The sequence below is a fragment of the Mustela nigripes genome, chromosome 4, assembly GCF_022355385.1.
Source record: "Mustela nigripes isolate SB6536 chromosome 4, MUSNIG.SB6536, whole genome shotgun sequence".
Classification (NCBI taxonomy): Eukaryota; Metazoa; Chordata; class Mammalia; order Carnivora; family Mustelidae; genus Mustela; species Mustela nigripes.
The window spans coordinates 191,781,280-191,792,302 of NC_081560.1; the positions used below are offsets into that span (position 1 = coordinate 191,781,280).

General features: G+C 57.7%; 1 protein-coding gene across 2 annotated transcripts; it reads left to right on the top strand.

Moving 5' to 3' along the window:
* Positions 1 to 454: 454 nt before the first annotated feature.
* PAOX (polyamine oxidase) lies at positions 455 to 10,499 on the top strand. Of its 2 annotated transcripts, none has more exons than XM_059398906.1 (7): positions 455 to 783; positions 1,324 to 1,810; positions 2,576 to 2,775; positions 4,432 to 4,684; positions 7,286 to 7,401; positions 7,772 to 7,929; positions 10,100 to 10,499. In XM_059398906.1, the coding sequence occupies exons 1-7, from the start codon at positions 600 to 602 to the stop codon at positions 10,241 to 10,243; spliced, it is 1,542 nt and encodes a 513-aa protein (XP_059254889.1). In that variant the 5' UTR covers positions 455 to 599; the 3' UTR covers positions 10,244 to 10,499. The 2 variants fall into 2 exon arrangements, with proteins under 2 accessions (XP_059254889.1, XP_059254890.1); XM_059398907.1 differs by having other exon boundaries at positions 456 to 783; positions 7,289 to 7,401.
* The last annotated feature ends 524 nt before the right edge of the window (positions 10,500 to 11,023 follow it).

The following is an 11,023-nucleotide window of genomic DNA, read 5'->3' on the forward strand; positions in this document are numbered from 1 at the left end:
GCAGGCCCGCGCCCCGCACAGGCCGACGGCGGGCACACTCCCACCCAGCGGCGCTCGCCCACACTCCGCCCCGCGGCCCAAACGTGGGCGGTGTCTCTCGCGGAAGCCCCAGGCCCAGCCCATACGGTCACGTGGTGTGGGCGCAGCCCGGGCGTGGCCTCCGCCGTGCTCCTCGCTCCACCTACCCGCCCCGCCCCTCGCTATCGCTCCGCCCCTCCTCGCCCCGCTCGTCCACCTCCAGCTCCGTCCCGCCCCTCCGTCCACCTCGAGCCCTCGCCCCGCCCCTCCCCATCGCCCCGCCTCCAGACCCGCCTCTCCCAACTTCAGCCCTCGCCCCGCCCCCATCGCCCCGCCTCCAACTCCTCCCCTCCCGTCCGCCTCGAGCCCTCGCCCCGCCCCTCCCTATCGCTCGGGTCCCGGCTCGCCCCCGCCCCCAGTCCGGTCGCCGGCCTCCGGGTGCGCGGACCCGGTCCCACCCATCCCCATTGCTGCGCCTCCAGCCCCGCCCCGCGCCCCACCTCCCGCCCCTGCCGGGGATCCTCTGCGCTCTCCGCGCTTTGGGGCGGCGGGGGCGCACGGGGACTGCCCGGGACGGCGCGATGGAGTCGAGCGAAGGCCGCGCGGAGGGCTCGGGCCGCGCCCCGCGGGTGCTGGTGGTGGGCGGCGGAATCGCGGGGCTGGGCGCTGCGCAGAGGCTCTGCCGCCACCCGGCCTTCCCGCAGCTGCGGGTCCTGGAGGCCACTGCCCGCGCCGGCGGCCGCATCCGCTCGGAGCGCTGCTTCGGTAACGGCCTCTCCCGGAACCCCTTCCCCGAGCCCATTTCCGGAGCCCAACGGGTGCGGCCCGGGCTCTGCCGCTCCGGGGCAGCCCTGCACCCGGGGTTGGCCGACCCGGAAGCCTTGCCTGCCCGCTCTCCCCCCTCCCGCCCCGCCCAGGAATGAGGCCGAGTTCACTGGTGCCCGAAACTCAGCCGTCCCGTTGGCAGGGCCGGCCCCTGCCGGGGAGGGTAGCCTGTGTCTCTGCAGTCCTTCTGGTTGTGTCCCTCGAGGAGCTCCTCCTCCAGCCTCCGGGTCACCCCCAGGCACCCCTTCTGCCCCCGTAGCGGCTCTCTAAATGTCCTCTGAAGGCGGGCGCAGGCCAAATGTTCCCCTAAAACTAGGTCTGAGCAGGCCCTAGGACTGTAGTCTTCAGGGACCCTGTGTCCTCTGTTGGGGCTTTCAGAGCATGTTTGGGGAGGGCGGGGCTGGTGCGGTCCAGGAGAAGGGCTCAGGGTTGGCCTTTGTGGGGAGAGAACCTCCAAGTCTCATCTGCTGCCCCTGCCAGGTGGTGTGGTAGAGCTGGGTGCCCACTGGATCCACGGGCCCTCACAGGGCAACCCGGTCTTTCAGCTGGCTGCCAAGTACCAGCTGCTGAGGGAGAAGGACTTGTCAGAGGAGAACCAACTGACCGAAACTGGGGGTCATGTGGGCCTGCCCTCCGTGTCCTATGGCAGCTCTGGGGTAAGTGTGAGCCGTGAGCTGGTAGTGGAGATGGCGAGTCTGTTCTACGGTCTCATAGACCAGACTCGGGAGTTCCTACACATGGCGGATGCCCCAGTGCCCAGTGTTGGGGAGTACCTCAAGAAGGAGATCCGTCAGCGTGCGGCCAGCTGGCCCGAGGATGAGGAGACCAGGAAGCTCAAGCTGGCAGTCCTCAACAGCTTCTTCAACGTGGAGTGCTGTGTGAGCGGGACCCACAGCATGGACCTGGTGGCCCTCGTGCCCTTTGGGGAGTACACTGTGCTGCCAGGGCTGGACTGCACCTTTCCTGGGTATGTGCATGTCCCACCCACCGAGTCAGCCCTCCGTGCGCCGCCTCCAGGCACCCAGGCTTCTCTCCATACCCCCTTGTCCACCTTCATGTACCCTGGGACCCTCTCCATGTACCCAGGTCCCCTCTGAGCCTCCCCCCCTTTATGGACCCTGGTCCCTGTCCAGGTACTCTGGTTCCCCTCCATGCACCCTGGGACCCTTTCCATTTACCGGTTGAGCTTCGGGAAGTAGGGGAAGGGTGAGAGGCCAGGAGGCCATTGGTCTTCCTCGTTTCAGAGAGATTGCCTGTTTGTTTCTCTAGTTTCGCTCACTGGGGAAAAAGAATTATTTTCAAGAAAAGATGATTAAAAGAAGGCCGTACCTCTCATCACGCTTTCTTCCTCCCCTGTTTATGAGGCTTCTCATGTGCTAAGTGCTGCGTAAGGCTCCAGCCTCTGTGATGGACAGATAGCCCACCCTTGTGGCGGGTGGCTGTCCCCCACCGAGCACTCAAGAGGCCCTCACAGGACTGTCCCGCTGGGCTCTCTGGCATCACCACCCCAAGGCTCCCGGCAGGGGAGGGCATTTGTGATCAGAAGCAGGTTCCAGGTGGGTGGGGAGGAACCCTCAGTTACCTCCATTTGCTCACGCTCACCTGATCCCCTTGTCAGCCTGGGCAGTGGTGTCTGTGTTCCCGAGGAGATCCTGCCCTCCTCCCACTTCCCTGCAGGGCCTCCTCCGATGGCAGCTTCCTCTGAAAACGCCCACACCTCTGTGTCTCCTAGGGGCTACCAGGGGCTCACAAACCACATAATGGCCTCCTTGCCAGAGGACGTGATTGTTTTTAACAAGCCTGTGAAGACTGTTCACTGGAATGGGTCCTTCAAGGAAGCCTCGTCTCTCGGGGAGACGTTTCCAGTGTTGGTGGAGTGCGAGGACGGAGCCTGCTTCCCTGCACATCACGTCATCGTCACTGTGCCCTTAGGTAAAGCCGTTTGCCCCGTCGGGGTTCCCTTTGGTTCCCCCACCCCCGGGGCCCCGGCAGCAGGCTCTGGAGGGCCGGGTCCGGTGGTAGCTCCCGTTTTCAGTCTAGCTCCCAACAGGATTATTCTCTCGTGTTTGTAGCAGCTGCGTGCTTTGGCATTGAGTTTCACAGTGAGAGAAAACGTGTGTCTTGCTCCTTCCAGGGACGGTTATGGGAAGGCGGACGGCCTCCGGTTCCCCCTGCTGGGCTTTCTTGGAGACGGAAGTGGGTGTGAGAGCCAGTTCTCAGGTTCCGTCCTGGTGTAATCAAGGAATGGCTCGAGCACACGGTTCTGTTTGATTCTAGATCTGACGCCCGAGACAGAAGCTCTTTCGGCGACTTGACAAAAGGTGGAGGCGGCTGAGCTGAGCTGGGCCTGTGCCGTCTCACTGACCCCGCAGGCAGCTGGGGGCGTGTATCTCCCTGTCCTCTTGGACAGAGGTGGATGGAATGACAGCAGTCAGTTGTGCAGGTTCACAAAGCTGGCAGGGCCCGAGCTGACGGAAGATGTGGGTTCCCGGGGTTCCTTTGGGACGGGATGCGGCTGTGGTTAGCTCGCTCAGCACCCTGCTCCTGTCTCCCACACGTGCAACCACACTGGACGTACGAGCATCGTCTTCTGCTGCTCTGTTTGCCGCCCCCTGCTTTCTAGGTTCATCCGACGTCTGTCAGTGCGCCCCAGTCAGCACCCCACCCCCGCCCCGCCAGCGTCTGTGTTGCAGTGCTGCCTGCGGGGCCCCCGCTCTCACCAGTGGATGCGTCACTGTGTCTGCTGGTGTGGCTCACCGGGAGCGGGGACACCGGTCACACTTTATAGGCACGTAGTATTTCCTTGTACGTGAGGGTCGTTGCTGAATATTCCTTAGTTGATGGAAATTCAGCCTATTTTCACTTTTTTTGTTTCACAAAGCATTTTCCATCTGTGTGGTGGAAACACAAACACTTGTGTGACTGTATCTGTGGCATAAATCATGGTGGTGGGAGCTGCCAGGCTGAGGGTCTGGGAAAATGGGACTGTGGTGGGGGCATGGGACCCGTCTGTGGGCCCTTGCAGCCTCTGTGGGTCTGTTTCCTCCTGGGCTGTTTGTCCTTTTCTTACCGGCTTGCAGGTTACCTGTGTTGTAAGGAGACTGGCTTGTGCTGCAAACAGTCCATCTTGTTGTCTGACTCTGGCCCAGAATTAAATTTTTTTGGCATGCAGATTATTTTTCCTGTGGCTTCTGGAGAGAGCCTGTGTGTTGTGGTGCTTCTCCACACTATCCTGGAGCAGCGGGGTCTGCAGACATTGAGAGGCAGATAGGTTTCGAAGTGAGACAGTGTCCTACAGAGCAGTTTGGGTGGGGCATGACAACTGTCCTTGCCTGAGCAGGTGGCCATGGGCCTTTCACGTCCCTCCACTGCGGTGTTGATTACTGAGGCCGAGTCCCAGTGGCCAGAGCCAGCCCGATTTCTGGGAGCCCAGTTGAGCTGGGGCTGGTGTGGGTCTCGAGTAGACATGGGCTCTGGATGCCTCCTTTTGCTGACTCCTCTGATGGGCATCTGGATGGGTTCCTGTGGCTGTCAGTTCCAGTTTATGAGATTTATGTGGTGTAAGTTGAGTCCACTTGTGAATTCCAGGTTTTCTTAAAGAACATCTGGACACCTTCTTTGAACCACCACTGCCCACTGAGAAGGCAGAAGCGATCAGGAAGATGGGCTTTGGGACGAACAACAAAATCTTCCTGGAGTTTGAGGAGCCCTTCTGGGAGCCAGACTGCCAGTACATCCAGGTGGTATGGGAGGACACGTCACCCCTGGAGGACGTCACGTCTGAGCTGCGGCACATCTGGTTCAAGAAGCTCATTGGCTTTTTGGTCCTGCCTTCCTTTGAGTATGTATGCTACTTGAGTCTCTCTGAGGACCCGCTCAGAACCAGCATTGAGGAGCTGGTTCGTTGGCCTTAGTTTGGCTGTTGATTCACTGGGAGGCATTTCTGGGGCATTTCTGGGTGGGTTTCCAAGGGCACCCAAGGGCACTGATGACGGACACTGGGGCTCTAACCACTGCAGGGCTGGATGGAAGCCTCTTGCAGGCAGCCTGTTGGTGTGTCTTAAGTGCTAGAATGAGCTTGTGGCCGGGAGGGCGTGTTCAATCAGTAAGAAAGTGTTTACTGAAATTCCCAGGAAGCTGGGGTGTGTAGGTTACAGAAGGAATTTGAAACATGGAAGGGTCTGTAACTGGGAGACAGTATCTCAACCTGATGCAGTAATTGAGGAAACACCCTTGTGTTTCCTTATAACTCAGGAATCAAAGACCCATCCATGGCTAAGTTAGTTGGCTATGACGCATGGATCAAGCAGTCTACGTGGGCTTGGTGTCAACTCAGAAAACAAGAGCACGAATCATTTAGGGACAGAGGGACGATTTTTCCCATAAGAGCCAAAGACGTAGCCAGTGTGTGGTAGTCGATTGGCAGATGAGAGTCCAAGTTTCCACACACAGATGCACAGATGTGGCAGGATTGGAGACCATATTCTGGGCCTGGAGGACAAAATTCAGGCATGCCTTCCAGCAAAGCTCATCCCCAACAGCCAAAGGAGCTGGGTGCGTGGGGCCCTCCCACCTAGGAGGGGACCCACACGTGTCCTTTGCACTGAAGAGAAGGCAGACATCCAGGGGCTTGGAAAGGTACCCAGGGCTGCGCATGCGTAGTGGAGCGGTGGCTGGCGTGCTCGGCCAGCTGCCCCATGCCTGGCTCTGTGGCCTGTGCTCAGGACACTGGTGGAGACCACAGCTCTCAGGACGCTCTGTGGTCCAGGATGGTGGCCCTCACACTTTGTGGTCTCTGGACCCCGTTTCATACTCTAAAAATACTGAGGGTTCCAAAGAGTGTCCGTTAGGTGGTTGTGTCTGTACATTTACCACACTAGAAATGAAAACGGTTAAATTAAAAAAAATTTTTTAAAAGATTTTATATTTATTTATTTGAGACACAGAAAGAGAGAGAGAGAGAGCTCACAGCAGGGGAGGAGCAGAGGGAGAGAGAGAAGCACATTCCCTGCTGAGCAGGGAGCCTGAGTCAGGGCTGGATCCCAGGACCCCAGGATCAAAGGCAGATGCTTAACGACTGAACCACCCAGGCACCCCAAATGCTTATTCTTTAAACTGAGTAAATCTATACCATGTTAGCATCGTTTTTGAGAGAGGGGAGGGGCAGAGGATGAGAGAGAATCCCAAGCAGACTCCACGCTCCGCGCAGAGCTTGGCATGCAGCCCGGTCTCAAGACCCTGAGATCACGACCGGAACTGAAATCCAGAGTCGGTCACCTGACTGAGCCATTCAGGGCCCCATTATACTTTTAAATGAAATCATGTTAACGTTTATTAAATAAAAATAACTATATTTCTTAAACAAAGTTTAGCGAGGAGAGTAGTGATGTTTTGCCTTTCTTCTCCCCTCTACTGTCTGGGGTGGCCCCGGACAGCTTGGCTCTCAAGGCTGTTGGAAGGTGGTGGGGCCGTGCCTCATTCCACTTGAAGCGGATGACACATCTTGACTCAGACACGCAGTCTGGAGAAGGGGTTGTGCTTAGTCTTCAGATGGTTGCGGGTGTTCTGTGAAATGGCACCGAAACTGCAGATGCAGTCGCTCCTCCTGGGCTAGGCACCGTGTGGAGTCGGGAAGCTTGTCATGGACGTCTGTGCTCCGAACTCTGCCTGTGCCGCACGTTGAATGGGTCGTGCACCCGTCCCGAGCTTGGGCATTCCAGACACTGATCTGTTTCATGTACGACCGCGAAGAATTATGTTTATTAATATCACCACGGATCTCAGGAAAGTCTCTTGGTATTGGGAACCTATCGAGCTGTTGGTGGCAGATACAAGTTTTCTAAAATTGTAATTTTTGCTTGAGCACCTAAATTTCCTCATAGGCAGTAGATGCTTGCAGTTGCTTTCCTCGCGATGGACACACTGCTCGTTTTCGAGAACCTGCCTGCCACACACCCAAGCTTGAATACCGGTCGCGTTCTCTTAAGTAGAAATGGTGTTTGTGAAAGGAGCTGCGCAGTTGGCAACTCCAGCCACCGCCCAAGGCTGTCCTGAAGACGGTGCCACACCAGCGTGTAGCAGAACTCGAGGTTTAATACAGTTAATGATGTGCGCTGCTTCATCTAGGACATTCTCAAGTGAATTTGGTGTTTTTGTTCCTTTATTTATTTTTCATGGGGTATGTGTCATGGCAGGACACCATGTGCTGGTCCCAATTCTGGGAAGGGACAGCCGTTCACTCCTGTGGACCTTGCACGCCAGTGTGGATGTTGACAGAGTAGAAAAAGCAAACACTGTCTCAGCATTGTGGAAAGGGTTGTGGCCTCACAGTCCCTGGGGGCTGGAACCCCGGAGGGTGGGCTGTGGGCCACACCTGCTGTCGGGGTACCGCAGGGGCTGAGCACAGGTGAGCTGCAAGTCGTCTCAGTGTGTGTCTCCCCAGCAGGTCTGTCCACGTCCTCTGTGGCTTCATCGCCGGGCTGGAGTCTGAGTTCATGGAGTCGCTGTCCGACGAGGACGTGCTTCTGTCTCTGACCCAAGTGCTTCGCAGGGTGACAGGTATGGAGCGTGTATGGCCGGGCACCGCGGGGGCTCCTCGCTGGCCATCTCTGGACAGTAGCCCAGCTTTGCAAGAACGAGCTTGGTGCTCTGACCCTCCAGGGACAGTCCTCCTGCTGCGAGTGGGGTCACTCAGTTCTTATGTCTGAGGAACTGAAATGGCTTTGCAAACACTTTCCATTGCCTTTTTCTGTTTCTGGGTGTCCTGAGTTAAGCAAAGCGGTAAGACAGGAGAGCTTCTGAGGAGTACACTCGTGGTGAGGTTTTCTTCCTGGGTAGTTTCCTTCAGTTTAAACCGCGGGGTCTTAAAGGGAAGCTGGAATGGGGCCAGGGGCAGTGGGGCCACACTGACGGGTGTCTCTGGGCGCAGGAAACGCCCAGCTCCCTGCGCCCAGGAGCGTGCTGCGCTCCCGCTGGCACAGCGCCCCGTACACCAGGGGCTCCTACAGCTACGTGGCCGTGGGCAGCACCGGGGATGACATCGACCAGCTGGCGCAGCCCCTGCCCACGGACGGCGCAGAGGCACAGGTGAGGCGTGCGTGGGCGGGGCTGGGACCCCTGCACTGGGTCGCTGTGCTTTCTGAAATTAGGAATCATGAAATATGCATTATTTTATCAGAATTTTATACGCACATAGCCTAAAGCATCAGAAAATCCTGCAGTGCTGGTACGAATACCAAACTTAACAAACCACGGCGGCTGCCAAGGGCCTCCAGCATCCCCTTCCCAGGCCCTCAGAGCCAAGGCTCAGCTCCAAATACCACATCTCTAAGTCTCACATGCATCTGCCTCTTTTTACAAAACACTCAGTCATGGAGAACTTCGGGTATGTGCATGAGCCAGCCAGACTTTTGGGCTGTGCCTGTGGCTTTTACGCTGTGCAGTGGCAGCCGTGGCCCATCCCCCACACCATGGGATGACAACATCGTTTTACTGCAGACACCCCAGAGTGGGTCTCTAAAGACCGGGACGCCCTCGGAGGATGTGTAACTATAGCAAAGCTGTCCAAGTTAAAAATGAATGATAATTCCTCTGTATGATCTGAAACTAAGGGCTCCGTTTCCCAAGTGCCTTATAATCTCTTCATGGCCTGCTTGTTCCATAATGTTGCTCCTTGGATTTTCAGTTCTTGGCATCCCTGGTGAGTCTCCCTGTGGCAGACAGGGTTTTAGGTCTCTCGCCCTCCTCTGCCCACTCAGCACTTACCTCTGCCCCAGCCTCCCCACGTGTGGCGCAGTGCTCTTCGTAAGACCACTGTTCAGTGTTTCCGTCATCTGCTTTGCTCCAGGCCCCAAGGACACTGTGGTTCCTTCCCTGTCTGTAGATGCGAGTGTGCAACTGTGCGAGACTTTATGCGTGTGTGTCTGTGAGGCTCTGGGCCGGTGTGTGGAGGTGTGGCATGTGCAAGTGCATGTGACTGCGTGCACGAGGGAGGGAGTGTGCAGGGCTCCGATTTCTGTGCCCGTCTTGCCTGGACTCTGCTAACTCCTTCCGTCCTCTCTCACGTCCTCCCCTACCCCTGAGTCAGCTTCAGCTCCTGACGCACAGCCCTAGCCTGTCCTGCGCCCCGTGTCCTGCCTGCCCCGTGCATGCACTTTCTGGAACATTTGCTCCAGTAGCTCCCTGATGAGGGGGTGCAGGGGAGGTGAGGTTTTAGAGAAAGTTTGCCTGTGTGGAAATGTCCTTCCCCCCTTAGACTGTATGTTGCAGTCCTGCCAGCAAGAAACAAACCACCCTAAAACCCAGGGGTGGGAACAACCACTTTGTTACGCTGACAGGCTCTGTAGGTGGGCACGTGGGGCCATCTCTTTCTGTCCATGATGTCTGGGGACTCAGTGGGGAAGACTTGACCTATGCCAGGGTCACTCGGGGTTGGGGTGGGGGTCGTCTGAGGCTGCTTGTCTTGTGTGGCTGCGCTGGGCTGGGACACTGACGGGCCCCCCTGCCTGTGGCTTCTGAGTGGCTCGGGCTTCCTCACAGTATGGCTGCTGCTGCCCACGTGGTGGCCCAGACATTCCCGTGGAGGAGGCAGCTGTGTCGCCTCCTGTGGCCCAGCTAGGATGTCAGAAAGTGCCACTCTGCCACACCCCACCACACAGTGGTCACAAGCCTGCCCAGATTCAAGGTCAGGACACAGACGCTGCCTCTCTATGGGAGGCGTGTCCAGGAACTCGTAACCCCATAGGAGCCGCGCGTGGGGAGCCAAGCCTGGTTTGAGGGGCACGTCCCTCAGTGTTCTGAACACGTTCTGCAGTGCTGCTCGGGAAGTCCGAAGCCATGCAGCATCCTTCCTTTCTTACCTCGTAGGAAGCCTGGAATCATCTCTGCTCCCTGTTCTTCTCCTCTGCTGCTTCCCTCTTTTGTGGGATTTTGTTGTTTGGATGGGGAATGGTCATTTTTTTTTTTTTTTTTTTATAATCTTTTTCCCTCCTAACTTCCATGTCTCTGGGTTTTCACTCTTTGTTTTGGGTGAAGTCCTTAACATCGCATCCCAAACCGTCTGTTGGGTTTCCATTTTGCATTTTCTCTTGATCGTGGGCGTGGCTGCTGTCTGTATTCTTGCTCACGCTTCCTGACCGGCAGAGCTCAGCGGGATTCATGAACAATAAAGCCACACACTTGCCATCAGCTCTGCAGCCACAGTGAGAGGCGAGAGGCTGCGGCCTGACGCCCGGCTAACCCCGGCTTTTCTTTGCAGCTCCAGATACTGTTTGCAGGGGAAGCCACACATCGCACGTTTTACTCCACCACGCACGGGGCTCTGCTGTCTGGCTGGAGGGAGGCCGACCGGCTCATCGCTCTGCGGGACCCACAGGCACAGCTGCCCGGGCCCTGGCTCTGAGCCCAGCTCCGCCCCTCCAGTGCCACGGGGAGGCTGACCACGTCCTTTCCTCGGACAGACAGTGTCTGTCCTGGCTTGAGATTTGGGGATGTTAATGACAGCCTGCCTTTTCTGGTGACTGGAGGAAGCTCTCATCTCTCATGTCCCTGAGTCTGGCCAGGGTCTAGCTAGAGCTGAGTGCGAAGTCTTCTTGGAGAAAGGAGGCATGGGAGGCTGCCACTGCTGCTGGGGCAGCCACATAAAGTCTGTTAACGCCTCCGTGTCTCCTCATTCTTGCAGCTCAGGCCTGCGGCGCCCGTCACACCTGTCCTCGCCAGGCCCCAGGCCTGGGCCACTGCAGGGCCAGGTGCCCCCTCCCTTGAGTTCCCTGGACATTGGGTGCTGTGGTTGCCCCTTGTCCCTGGCGCCTTCAGATATTCTCGAGCTCTCACTGCTGGTCCCAGGACCACGGTGACAGATACTTAGTGGACACCAGGTGTGCGGTGCTGGGGAAGGGCCAGAGAGTGCGGACACAGGAGTGAGGTTTTCCAGAGGAAGTGAATAAAAAATCCCTCCAGAGTGCAGAGGAGTGGGGTGGTTGCGGAGTCAGGGCGAGTGGGGGGCATGTCAGTGCAGTGGGCAGTGTTGGGGTGAGTGTGTCGGGATGCCGGGGTGCTCGGCTCAGCTGACCCCATCATACCTTGCTGCATTCTCAAAGTGTCCCAGGAATGGGTCAAAGCGCTGCCACTTCCCAGTTGAGGAGGGGACAGAAAGTCTGGAGGTCAAGGTCAGCCTCAGGGC